Genomic DNA, 14,369 nt, shown 5'->3' with positions numbered 1-14,369 from the left:
CTCCTCAGCCCTGCCCTAAGAGGCCCCACTTCTCAGTGTCCTGGTAATCGCTGCAAGTACCTCTGAGAGAAAGCCGCCCTCGAGTTCTGACTGATGCCAGACAGTCCAGTTTCTCCCCGTATGAGTCTGGGTCCCCAGAGACTCGCCCGGAACTGGAGTTCAGAGCAGTCAGGAGCTCGAGACTCCCTCCCGATTGAAAAAGACAGCCGAGTCCTCAGCTGCCAGCCCTTTCCGCGTGCACCTTCGTACCTCTGCACTTTACTTCCACACCGCACCTCTTCTGAGTCTCAGTGTGCTTTTCTCTTTCCTTCTAGTTGTAGAATTTCCACTGAGCCGGCCTTCCTGTGGTTGTAGATGATGTGGGTTTTGTCTTTTTGTTGTATTTTTGAAGTGGTTGTGTGAGGCAGCAATTTCCGGTGTTTACCTATGCTGCCATCTTGGTTTCCACATTTTAGTGTATTTCTACGATTGAAGTTCCACATACTATTCTTGTTTGAACAGACCACACCTTTCATGCTTCACGTATGATTTCTAGTGTTTGAGGACTTAAGCATATTTGTTAGCAGACAGAGTTTTGGGAATACGCCATCTTGGTTTCCACATTTTAGTGTATTTCTACGATTGAAGTTCCACATACTATTCTTGTTTGAACAGACCACACCTTTCATGCTTCACGTATGATTTCTAGTGTTTGAGGACTTAAGCATATTTGTTAGCAGACAGAGTGGATTTGGGAATAATCACATGTGACTAAGCATATAATTCAGTTTGTAAGGATGGAAATGCAGGGAGTGCTGCCCACCTAGGTGGGACCTCAATCAGTTGGTGTCATAGAGAGATTAGAAAGATCATTTTAGAAGCACTGTATGCCATTTATCAAATTCTTACTAGTACTTACCATGTAATTGTATGTTAAATTCATTTAAAATGTACACACCTTGATTGTACTTCCCTTCCATTTTATAGAAGAAATTGGGGTATAGAGAGATCAAGGTAAGCTCTCCAAGCTAATAGAAGGCTACCTTGAGGCTGAGAACAAGGTTGTATGACTGAAGCCACTATCCTAAGCACACTGACCTATAGAACTATGTGTATGTTACATGCCATTGGGTCGGCCCCTACTCCTGGCAACCCTATGAATAGTGGTACCCTCAATGTCCTGTCCTCAACAGCCCTGCTATGCCCCTGTAGACTCACGCTGTAGTTTCTTTTATATACATGTTGTTTATGTTTCTATAACCTGCCTCAATGAAGGTGAAGAGAATGGACAATACAGAGAATTCAGGGTCCAGAGAGGGCCCTAATTTTCTCAGATTTTTTTTTAAAGAACTTGAGAATCTTGCTGAAGGGAAAGAATCAATGAAGTAGAAAAGGCCAAAGATACAAGGAAAGATAATCAGTTCAAGCAACCTGGTTCCAAAGAAAGCGTCAAGATATAGATGAAAGACCAAAGTGTACTCCAGTATTAAGAACATTGAATTAATGTTATTTAAAGAAGTATTGAAGCTGCCCTTCTGTTTGCTTATAAAATGTTCAGATTTGCTTATTTCATAGAATCATTTTGCTGTTTTTCTATCAGAATTTTTTAAATTTCTAATTCCCTTATTCTTCTAACAGATGCTCTTAAAATACCCTTAAGGATTTCAGTGGGTGAGATTCAACCAGGCAACTATGGTTCCGATGACTTTGAATGTGAAAATACAATAGGTGCTCTAAGTATCCGCAAACAGACATCCTGGGATGATTTTTCAAAAGCAGTGAGTCGAGCTCTGACAAGTCATTTCAAAGCCATCTCTTCTGATGGATGGTGGAGTCTGGAAGATGTGACGGACAATAACACCACTAGCTCCAGCATCGGCCTCAGTGCAAGCAGTGTGCAATCCATCATGCTAGGTATCAACAATCTTGCAATGAAGGGAAAGTTAGATTTTCAGGTTCATTTATGTTTATGGGCTTCATAACCTGAGACTTAGTTTACTGATTAAACACATTAAAAACTCACTTGTGGCAGCTGCTGGTGCTGACACTTGAGTATTCACAATGCAGCCATTACATAACATTAGTATAAAAATGCTTTTATGCCTCAGATGATACTCAGAGAGTAAAGAACATGAAAGCCCTCGGTGTGGTATTGTGATTGCACTTGCTCTTCTAGATAAATGCATGAAACTAACCACATTACAGCTGCTTGCTAATGCACAGGTTCTGAACACCGCTCCAAATTTGTACTTGGGCTATTCCAGGATATCTGTAATCCATTAACACCTTACCTCCAAGGACAGGAGTCTTAATGAAGTCTAGAATTGGAAAAAGCATTTTAATGAAGATATATTCAAAGCTCCCACATGGGATGAATCAGGATGATAACTGGTTATTCCTGTTCAATAGGCTCCATGAAATAGCCTCTGAGGACCTTCTGAAAATAACATTTGCTTTCTCGTGAGCATAATAAGGGCTTTGTAAAGGCTAGTTATCCCTGGTTAGTTTCTTTTCTCTTAAACCAGGAGAACAAACATCTGCAGGAACCTGCTGCCACTATGCCAAAACTGTGCCGGGCGCTTTATAGCAGCACCTCAGTGGATCCCTGCAGCAGGCTCAGTGTACAGATAGCTAGACAAGTTACATGATGACCTTCCTGAAGGCACAGCTAACGAGTGAATGAGGCAGGACTCAAACCCCAGTCGACCTGGTAGGAAAGCCTGTACACTTTCAACAGCACCATGTTGCAAAAGCATGGTCCAGTTTGAGGGAAGGGTGCTTTTCACCATGCTATTAATGTGTAGGCTTGTTATAGTAAAAAGTGTCTTTGTCAGTTCACTCACAAATGCTAATTCACTTTCAAAACATATATTACTGCTAGATTTTAAAGTAAATTATTCACAGCCATGCCAGCATGGCTCAGTGGTTGAGCGTCAGCCTATGAACCAGGAGGTCACGTTCAATTCCCGGTCAGGGCACAGCCAGGGCTCGATCCCCAGTGTGGGCGTGCAGGAGGCAGCCAATCAGTGAGTCTCTCTCATCACTGATGTTTCTATCTCTGTACCTCTCCCTCTCTGAAGTCAATAAAAATATATAAAGAATAAATAAAGCAAATTATTCACAACTTCATTTTATGGCTCTTTGGCATTTTATGGCTCTTTGGCAATAATTTTTATTAAAATTACCATAATTATCACAAAATACATATAGTTAAATAATTGCATTGAGAAAAGAAATCAGAAATGATTCTCTGGGTCACATTTTGCCCATTAAACGGAGTGTTATTCAAGGGGTAGGTTAGCCTTAGGGGTCTAATAAATGAAGTCAGCACAGCCATGTTTTGAAGGTAATGGGCCCCTACATCAGCCTTCATCCAGTTAATCTGGAAACTGACAAAGGCAACTGGGTATTCACAACCAGTGGATAGATTTACCTCTGAGCCATGGTTTCTGTTCATACTCATCAATGAGGGTGAGGTACTCCAGTAGAATTCCAGGTCTAAAACCATTGATTTTTGTGGGTGCTGGGCTTCATTTAGCACCTGGCTGTAACCACTTATAATTAGTAACTACACTATTATTGTTATTAATATATGCATATATGGGATTTTACTGTGTTGATAACCCAAGCTAGATTAAAAGGACCCAGGCCAACAGATAACAGGAAGTTACAGGTGGGGTAGGCACCTGTATGTTAGGACATGCTGAGAATGGGTATCTAGGAATTGATCTGTGGAAGGGAAGAGAGGAAAACAAGTTCTCAAGAGGAGCCAGACTGTGGGAAGGTTTGTCTTATCTGAGCACCTGAGGTTATGTGTGTGTGCTTTCTGGAATCTAAAGATTTGCTGGAGAGGGAGGCCGGGACCAGGTTTAGAGTGCGTGGCCTTTATGAAGCAGGCACTGGAAGAACTACGAAAGTCCCTTCTTAGGACAGCTTTGGAGAAGACTGTAGTTTGAAGGTCTTCCTCTTGACCTTCAACAAAAGTTCACTCCCTGTGACCATTCACAAATTCTGTACATGCCTTTGGATTCCTTAGAGTTCTCACAGAGGAGATCATTCATCAACCCTTATAAGAAAAATTCCTTTTCATCTTCTGACATTTTCATTTTTTTGAACTAGGAGATGTGCCATGGTCAGTGGGTCAGAGCCACACCCTGCCCCTGTGGGACTTCATGAAAAAGAATAAAGCAGAGCAAGTCACTGTGCTTTTGTCAGGTAAAGATATTCTAAACTGAGATAACATTGACTGAGCGTTTGTTTATGATTGTTTCGAAGTACCAGTTCTTAAGCCTGCATGTTTTTGTCCTGCATTCTCTAGCCATGCGTATATGACTCCCACTGCTAACTAATCAGTGTTCTTGGAACAAGGAGAGGAAAAATCAAAAGCCAAGTTGTTGACACCGGTGGTGATGTCTTGATTGTTGATTCCTATGATTTTGATTGCATCTCATTAGGAATAAACCAGAGGCCAAACTGGTGTACTGATAAGAGAGTGACAGAAAGTTAAAAGAAGTTTGTTACTGTCAAGTACAGTGTATGATTAATATGATCATTATAATGGTACAAATTAATGTGTAGTGAGTACCTACTATGTGTTAAGCCCTGTTGTGTATGGCACATTAAAAGTATAAATTCACTAAACCCTTATAACAACCCAAGGGGATACATATTTCTGTTTATCCTCATTTTTATATACAAGGAAATTGAAGGCTATAGATACCATCATGTACTTCCTAGACTTGGGAATGGAGTCTTTACAATTTCAAGTAATAAAATTTGATTTTGTTGTTTTAACTATACTTATTGAGGTTTTAAAAAAAGTGTGAGACCATCCTAGAAAATCCCTTTGAGCTCAAGCAGTGTATTGAGAGAAGAGCAGAACTTACGGGGCGGGGGGGGCGGTTTGGAGGGAGGGAGTTAGAGAAGAGACCTAAAGGGAGACCCCAGTCTGGTCAGCATGGCTCAGTGGTTGAGCATCGACCTATGAACCAGGAGGTCATGGTTCAATTCCCGGTCAGAGCACATGCCCGGGTTGCAGGCTTGATCCTACGTGTTGGGCATGCAGGAGGCAGCTGATCAATGATTTTCTCTCATTATTGATGTTTCTATCTCTCTCTCTGAAATCAATAAAAATATATTTTAAAAAATGAAAAATAAGGGAGACCCCAGACCTGTGCATTAATGCCGGGCAAGGCTAGAACTTTCCGAGGATTGGAACTAAGCTCTGCTAACATTTGCTTATAAACAGTAAAATATTGAATCCGGCAACCAGAGCCAGTGTTCTTCTGTATTTTTCCTTCTTGCAGGTCCTCAGGAAGGCTGCCTCAGTAGTGTGACGTACACATCTATGATCCCTCTTCAGATGCTGCAGAACTACCTAAGGCTGGTAGGTGGATGTGTTATAGGCACCTCTCGCCAACACCCGAGAGCTGTTCCCGTTCAGGACAGCCCCGTGACCCGTGAGAGAGGGCCATCCCCAACCTTGATCCTTGTCTTCTCATATAAATGAATTTATATGAGAGACCTTGACTGCATTGTGAAAAGCCAATTTATTAAAGCAATTAAAGCATGCACCTTTATTGAAAAAGCAAAGCAAACCTATACATATGGCTTATGAAGCACAGAAGGGCTCTCAGCTAATCTGAAGAGCAAGTTGGGTGGTGGTCTGAGGTGTTATATACCCTCCTGTCTACAGGTCTCAAAATTCCTCCGCTGACTATTTTGGTACAGATTCATTCTCAAGGTCCCCCCCCCCCCCCCCTTTTTTTACTTTGTTGTGGCCTCCCCAGAATTCATGAAAGCACCTGGCAACTTTATCTTGCCAAGCCTTGAGACTGCTGGCTTCTCGGCCTAGGGAGTAAAACTGCCCTTTTTTCCTTTCCCCTTTCCCCCTCCCTCTCTGCATTCTCTCATTAGAGAGTTTTTCTTTAACCATTTGCTCTGTGTCCTTGCTGGGGAAGATGTTAATTACAAGCTGGCTGCAGATTGCCCAGATGATTAGGCCTTGTTTTATCTTTCCTGCCTCGTTTCCCCATCTGTGAGTGTTAAAATCAGAGCAAGAGGAAATGGTCTGTCCCTCACTAGTACTTGACATCAAATAACGAATCAATATGGAAGAGAATGGCTGTAAATATCAAGATGCCTTGCTATAAACTTTTATAGTTGAAAAATGAGTAAATGTCTAAGCATTAGTTAGTGTATTGATGTAGCCACTTTAACAGAAATCAAAAAAATTATAGTTTACACAGTGTGAGAAGTTTATTTTTTCAAATACAGAAGGCCTAGCAGGTGACAGATCCGGGGAGGGCAAAGGTGCCGGGAGACCTTCTCTCAGTGCTGCTCTATCCCCTGAGCGTCACCACTGCATAACCAGGCTCGCACAAGCGGGAGAAGAGCCTGGAGGGCAAGCCTCTGCCTTTCAGGGGGGTGCACACATCATTCCTGCCCGCACCCACGGACCAGAACTTAGACGTGTCCAGGTGGGACTGGCACATGTGGTTTTTGGCTGCGCAAACCTGTTAATAGTAGGCAGCTCTGGTACTAAAAGGCAGAAGTAGGGAGTATGGTTATCAAGAGGAAGTAGCAAATTCTCAATACAAAGTGGATAAATGTAATGCTTTGTATTTGCTCAGTACAGTGGAACCTTGGTTCTCGAACTTAATTCATTCTGGAAGGCTGTTTGAGACACGGTTTATTCAAAAACCAAATCATTTTTCCCCGTTAGAAATGAAGTAAATTGAATTAATCCGTTCCAGATCCCCAAATCATTCCCTGCTTCAACCTTTCTTATATACAGAACATGTCTAATGTAGCATTTAATCTATAAACAAACACTTCTTTTCTTAAATTTATTGAACGACTCCCTACTGGCCTTAAATCACTTTCTGCATTCGTTCCAAGGGTGCAGCAGCTTCACTTGTTCACATGTCATTGCCTCTGAAATACTGCCACCAGCTAACTGCTTTTTGTTTATACAAATCAACAGTTTTTCTATTTCTTCCATTGCCTGTGATCTTTGTTTGGTAAGCACTTTCATACCCTTAGCAATATCAGCACCCTTGATGGCCTTTTTATGTTTCAAAATTGTGCTAATCATCCATTTCACCAGCAACGAAAGAAAAAAAATATTCATAGCACAATTTTCTGAGATGTTAACAACATAAGATTTAGCAGTAAACTGATACACATTCTCTCCTTTATTTGTGACCTGAGAGAAGCTTTTTGATAACATTGGCATGAAAGGGTTGTCAGGTCAAGAACTGAAGTTGTGTTCCAAATGGAGACATGTTTTCCGTGAACAACTTGGTTGAGAACTGAATTGTTCAAGATGGGAGACATTTGAGAATCAAGGTTTGACTGTACTCATTACGTGCCAGGCAATATGTCTTATTTATGTGTTCCGGAAAACATCCCTCTGAGGTAGATAATAATAACACCCATTTTATAGACGAGAAAACTGAAGCAGAGGGAGCTAACAAGGCCACATAGCTAGTGAGTGATGGAGCCAGGATTATGCGTTCCCTGGTATAGGTGTTGTCTGTGTGTGAGAGATCTGTCAGAAATTAAGATATATTGATGGTGTAAAACATTAACTAAGCAATCATTTTGTTTACTGCCTTAATTTGGAAGGCTTTTATTAAAAAATGAATGGGTTTGACTATGACCCTTTACAAAAATTGTGTTATTGACCATGAATTGGTATATTTGCTCCTCATGAAAAGAAATTGTGTGTGTGATCAGAAAATTCTTATTATTTAATACAATTAAAGTTGTAAAAAGTTAGCCTTTTTTCCTGTTCTCATATGTTAGCACTCAATTTCTGAGGATTTAATATAGAATTTTAAAAAGCATTAATAATTTCTACTGTAGTAAATAGTATATCTTGTAGTTCATCACTCTTACTCTTTCAATAAACATAGGATTTTAAATAAAATGAAAATATACCAGTTTTCATAATCTTAAAATCTAGGTGAAACAAACATTTTTGTGTCCAATAATTTGTAAAATATAACCAGGTCACTGGGCCAATGTACTAGCATACAACTTTAACAATTTCTAGCAGCAAAACACCTGGAGTAGCGATTAATAAATGTATTCATTGGATTGTAGAATAATTTCTTTGTACGAAGTTATTTCTAATTTTTTTTTAAAAATCTCTATAGTTCAAGTGCAAGCAAACATGAAAGATATCAAAGATTTTATCTCCATGTTTCCTATTGGCATCAGGTGCAACTGGAACCTTACTAATTGCAACAAAAATGGATTCAAAGGCAGCTTCCAAAGAATCAGCAGCTGTGGCTCCTTTAATTAGTGTTGTGTGAGTCAAAGATTGTTGCTGCTTTGGAAATCATAATGGATTCCAGTGTTTTTCTACCTTTTTTTTTTTTACCAAGAATTTTGGCATAATTAGCAGGTATAAGTCCTGCTGTTTGATCATCAGGACTAGCCAGATGTCCTGAGGAAAACAAGCATTGAAAGCCATTTATTGATCTAGTTGGGATTACAGTGGGGCCTTGACTTACGAGTGTCCAACTAACGAGTTTTTTGAGATACCAGCTGTCTCTCGGCCGATTTTTTGCATTGAGTTGATAGAGTAATTTGAGTTAATGAGCTCCTTAACGAGCTCCTTAATGAGCTCAGTCTCGGAATGAATTAAACTCCTAAGTCAAGGCCCCACTGTAACTGTAAAAGCAGCTACAGTCGAATGGAAACATTCAAAAGCCTTACAGTTTAGGAAAGATGGTGTTTTCTCAATCTGATACTTTCACTTTTTTCTTTGCTAGTTGTTGTTCTTTCTCTAATGCATCACAGTAAGCTTGTGGGTTTTATACAGATGGGAAGGAGATCTGTCTCATTCCTTTGTATAAATGAAAGGTGGAGTTGTGTCACCAACTAGTTTTCAGGAATGTGAGCCTCATGCTCTCAGTGGAGTCATTTCCTACAACCACTTCCTTCTCCCTCCCCCTCCTCAGCATCTCTGTACCAGACAAGATTATGACTCGGAGCTTCTCATTCACCTGTTTAGATGATTAAATGAATAGAAAAGCAATGCAACTGAATTACAACTGCATATTAGCCTTGTCTGAGTAGATCTGTCAAATGAAATATTTGTTAGTCACATTCCAATTGCAATTAAGCATGTATCTCCTGATGCATAAGACATAGTTTGACTATGAGGGACCAACAAACCAGAGACTACTAGATGAACACTGTTGTTACCTCTGTTCTCAATTTAATGAGTGTACAGAAAGGGCTTTTTTAATCTAACAATTAATTCTTGGATGAAGATAAAAACTAAACTCATTTTAGCAATCACTTCAAAATTTAAAGTGAGTGAGGCAATAATATCTTATATAATAAAAGTCTAATATGCAAATCGACCAAACGGCAGAACAACTGGTCACTATGTCGTGCACTGACCGCCAGGGGGCAGACACTCAACACAGGAGCTGCCCCCTGGTGGTTAGTGCACTTCTGGGAGCACCGCTCAGCCAGAAGCCCTGAGCTGGGTTCGTGGCTGGTGAGCGCAGCGGCAGTGACAGGAGCCTCTCCTGCCTCCACGGCAGTGCTAAGGATGTTCGACTGATGGCTTAGGCCTGCTCCCCGCCTGGACTGCGAGAGGGCGCAGGCCGGGTTGAGGGACCCTCCACCCCGAGTGCATGAATTTTATGCACCGGGCCTCTAGTATATTATAATAGTTGTCAGTGTTTCTTCTACCATAAAAGAGTGTAAACCCCTTAAGGAGATAGACCATATGTTATGCATATTTGTATCTTGTTTAGTTATTTAATTCAGTTGTTTGACAGCTATTTATTGAGAGCCTCCTAAATGCAGGCAGTTTTAGGAATGTAGGATATAGCTATGTGTAAATAAGATGCATTCCCTAAATGCATGGAGCTTACAATCTAGTGGGGAAGACATATCAAAAAACAAATGCATAAATACCTATAATGTGAGGCCAGCACTAATTACAACTATAGAGGGAAATAAAGAAAGGAAGGAGATAAAGCGCAAATGGAAGGAATGGCAGAAAGTGCTTTGGATGGAGTTGGTAGGAAAGACCTTTATGCGGTGACATGTAAACAGAAGACCATGTGAAGTGAAGGCCTGTGGAGGGTGTTTAAAGCAGAGGGAATAGCAGGTACAAAAATACCTAGCCTGGCAGTGAGGTCTGAGAGAGAACCAGAAGCCAGGCCATGTACCATACTTTTGTCCATATCTATGAGTGTTCTCTCTCTCTCTTTTTTTTCTCAACGCCTCTCCCCAACACCCTCTACCAGAGCTGTTTGCCTGTTCTTTATCCATGAGTCTGCCTCTGTTTTGCTTGGTAGTTCACTTTGTTCATGGCAAGGACTTTGAATTTTAGCCCAGGTGTGATAGGAAACCACTGGTAGGATTTGAGCCAGAGAGTGACATATCCACTTAGTGCCACAGTAATTACAAGGCACACTGGTGTGTCTTTGAGTTGTTGAAAATCTGTACAATAAAAAGCAAGCCTAGTGATATCTGACTTTTAATGAGTATTTAATGTATGCCAAATCCTGTTCTAAGTATATAGATTGTCCCAGTTGATCATTCTATGAGGTAGGTACTTATACCAGTTACTCCCATTTACAGATGAATAAACCAAGACGCAAAATAATTTGCTTAAGAACCTCAGGAAGTGGTGGAACCTAGGGAGCTGAACTTAGGTGGTCTTCCATTCTCATATATGTAATAATAGTTTATACTAGTTATTAACCTGTTGGTTAAGAAAGAATTGCAGTAGCCAGTTCTCACTATGTATGTAAATGTGTTCTATAAAATGCATGTATTAAAGCCCTTATGCAGAAAACCAAATGGAGCGAAGGCTTTAAATCAGGCTTTTAAAATAAATGATGTTATTTTTAAATACTTTCATTAAATAGTTAAATAAATACAAATACATTTTAAATCTCTATCCTTGAATTTATAAGGACACATTTAATTTATTTGAGTTCTTAATCACTAATTATTTATAACAGTTGAACTTTTTGCATTAGCTCAAATTTATCTCTTAACCAATTTGTAATTTTTATTAGCTTATTCTTAATTTTTCTTCTAGTTTGTTTTATTTTTTCCATCACCATGTATCCCCTCTATGCCTTCTCCCACCTCTACCTACCCCCTACCCCCTGCACCCCGCTCCTGGCAATCACCATACTTTTGTCCATGTCCATGAGTTCTCTCTTTTTTTTCTCACAACCCCCCTCCCCAACACCCTCTCTACCAGAGCTGTTTGCCTGCTCTTTATCCACGAGTCTCTCTCTGTTGGGCTTGATAGTTCACTTTGTTAATTAAATTGTACATATGAGTGAAATCACATGGTACTTGTCTTTCTCTGACTGGCTTATTTCGCTTAGCATAATGTTCTCCAGGTCCATCCCTGCTGTCACAAAGGGTACAATTTTCTCCCATTTTATAGCCGAGAAGTATTCCATTATGTAAATGTACCACAGCTTTTTTATTCACTCATCTACTGATGGGTACTTGGGCTGCTTCCAAATCTTGGCTATTGTAAATAACGCTGCAATGAACAGAGGGGTACATATATTCTTTCAAATTAGTATTTAGGGTTTCTGTGGATAAATACCCTGAAGTAGAATTGCTGTGTCATAAGGCAGTTCCATTTTTAATTTTTTTGAGGTAACTCCATACTGTTTTCCACAGTGGCTGCACCAATCTGCATTCCCACCAACAGTGCACAAGGGTTCCCATTTCTCCACATCCTCACCAACACTTCTTGTTTGTTGATTTATTGATGATAGCCATTCTGACAGGCATAAGGTGATATCTCATTGTAGTTTTACATTGCATCTCTCTGATGATTAGTGATGTTGAGCATCTTTTCATATGTCTATTGGCCATCTATATGTTCTCTTTGGAGAAGTGTCTATTCAGGTCCTTTGCCCATTTTTTAATTGGATTGTTTGTTTGTTTTTGTGCTTATTGTTAATTTTTTATTTTAATAATTCAGTGACTATAAATGATTATTATATTAGAAAAATACTTGATTAGGTCACCCTAATCTAAGCCCTATTTTAACATGTAGGGCTCTGAATCCCTCAGGACATAATCCATGAGATTCTTCTATCTATTGGCTGTCCACTCCAATCTTCGCTGGGAGATTATACTTAATCTTCATACATCCCAAGATAAATATGCTATGTTTCCATAAAAATAAGGTCATAAGTGATGGTTTTGTATCTAAGACAGCCCACCATAGCTCCATCAGTCTCTTTAGCAAATGGCAAGGTCCAGCCTGATCTTTTTCAGGGTGTACAAGAGCAAGGCTGGGTAAGGTCCCAGTGGAAGGAGGAAGCTGCTTCCTTCATGTGAAGAAGAGGTGGCTTCAACACCAGTGGATCTTTAGGTTCCCGTGTTCGTGGTGGAAGATTCTGGCCAGTTGGGCTAGTGTCAGCCCAGAGGAGGGCTGGAGCAGGAGGAGTTCATAAGAGCGGAGCCCAGGTGACAAGGGAGGGTTATGTTCAAGATATCTCTAGTTTTATCTTTTTTTTTTTTTGAAATTTCTTTTTTTTTAAATATATTTCTTTATTGATTTCAGAGAGGAAGGGAGAAGGAGAGAGAGATGGAAACATCAATGATGAGAGAGAATCATTGATTGGCTGCCTCCTGCACGCCCCCCACTGGGGATCAAGCCCGCAACCCAGGCATGTGCCCTTGGCCGGAATCGAACCTGGGACCCCTCAGTCCGCAGGCTGACGCTCTATCCACTGAGCCAAGTCGGCTAGGGCTAGTTTTATCTTTTTAAATAGCTATAATACAGACCCAAATTATTATGTCTGTATTAATAAATGAGGGCCTAGGCTTATTTGAGTTTAGTAGCCAAGTCTAAGCTTGGCTTTTACAGTTTTAATTAAGTAACTTTTAAAAACAGAAAATATGTGTGTGTCCATGTGTGCACTATAATTTCTCTTGAATTTTACTCTCTTATACCTATTCTATTAAGAGGGACCTTAGCAAATGGTTAAAACCTGCTCTAACAAGAAAGACTCCAGTTTTGTGACTTCTGGTGCTGAATGTGCCAATATTGTTGGGGGGATTTAATATTAATAAACTGATAGTAACTGTCATCTGGGACTCTAAAGTCATATATGAACTATTTGTTTAAAATTGAGTGTCAAAGATGTCAGAATTACAGTCCTAGTGTCATCAGTGGGGAGCTCTCTGTGTCCCCATCTGTTGCTAGGGGACATGGGCTCCTTGCGATGTCACGAGAAAAAGGAATTTTTTGAGACTTGCACAGGAAAATGAGTGATATTTATTTGCATAGGTTAGACCCCTGAGTTTCCAAGGTCTTATTTCCTTCCGTCCCACCAATGAAATAAGTCCCATTTTGCTTTTAGCAGAGCTAGGATTAAGGCCATTGCCCAGAGTTTTCATTCCATGTATGCATAGTCCAATCCAGCATCCAGCTAGCTTACTTGTGTACCCAGCTGCAGTCCATCAGTCCATTGCTTGTGGGGTCCACCATGTGGCTTCTAGGAACATAGGCAGGAGCAAAGCCAGAGAAACGAGAGAGCCAAGAGTGAGAGAATTCCTTTGTCTCAGAATTTTAACTTTCTAAGATTTTGCACACTTGCCATGGTTCCACCCCATCTGGCCAGTTATTTTTGTTACAGGCTAGACTGACAGGCACCTTCCCTACATCACCTGGATTCACTGTGCATGTTCCATGTTCCCTTTCCCCCAGTGATTTGCAGGGAATGGACCAGTGGTTCCCTGGGGAGTGTGAAATTGCAGCTTCCTGTTGAAGCTTTCCCAGGTGGCCATGCTTGTAATGTCTGGCCTCCCTTTTGCTCCTTTCCTATCTATACTAATAAAAGGGTAATATGCTAATTAGACCAGGTCAACCGGACATCTTCCAGATGTCCGACTTCCTTCCGGACAAAGCCACGGTGATGGGGGCTGAGGCAGAGGCAGTTACGGGGCGATCAGGCTTGTAGGGGAGCAGTTAGGGTGCGACCAGGCCAGCAAGCAGAGGCAGTTAAGGGTGATCAGGCAGGCTGGCATGAGGGCAGTTAGGGGCGGCCAGGCCGGTAGGGGGGCAGTTAGGGGGCGACCAGGCCGGCAGGTGGGCAGCTAGGGGGCAGCCACGCTGGCAGGGGGGAAGTTAGGGGGTGACCAGGCTGACAAGGGACCAGTTAGGGGGCAATCAGGCCAGAAAGCAGAGACAGTTAGGGGCGATCAGGCAGGCAGGTCGAGTGGTTAGGAGCGATCAGGCAGGTCGGCAGGTAAGCAGTTAGGAGCCAGCAGTCCAGGATTGTGAGAGGAATGTCGGACTGCCGGTTTGGGCAGTCAGACATCCCCCGAGGGGTCCCGGATTGGAGAGGGTGCAGGCCGGGCTGAGG

General features: G+C 41.3%; 1 protein-coding gene across 1 annotated transcript in view; it reads left to right on the top strand.

Annotated features, from left to right (window-relative positions):
- The window catches only part of CTTNBP2 (cortactin binding protein 2), a 187,160-nt gene that overhangs the window by 116,892 nt on the left and 55,899 nt on the right, over positions 1-14,369 (top strand). Inside the window, 3 exon segments of the mRNA XM_014544027.1 lie at positions 1,618-1,893; positions 4,099-4,194; positions 5,286-5,365. Of these exon segments, the coding sequence (XP_014399513.1) occupies positions 1,618-1,893; positions 4,099-4,194; positions 5,286-5,365 (452 nt within the window).

This window comes from Myotis brandtii, unplaced genomic scaffold, assembly GCF_000412655.1.
Source record: "Myotis brandtii unplaced genomic scaffold, ASM41265v1 scaffold348, whole genome shotgun sequence".
Classification (NCBI taxonomy): domain Eukaryota; kingdom Metazoa; phylum Chordata; class Mammalia; order Chiroptera; family Vespertilionidae; genus Myotis; species Myotis brandtii.
The sequence above is the reverse complement of the archived record's forward strand: the minus strand, read 5'-3'. Positions and strand labels throughout refer to the sequence as shown.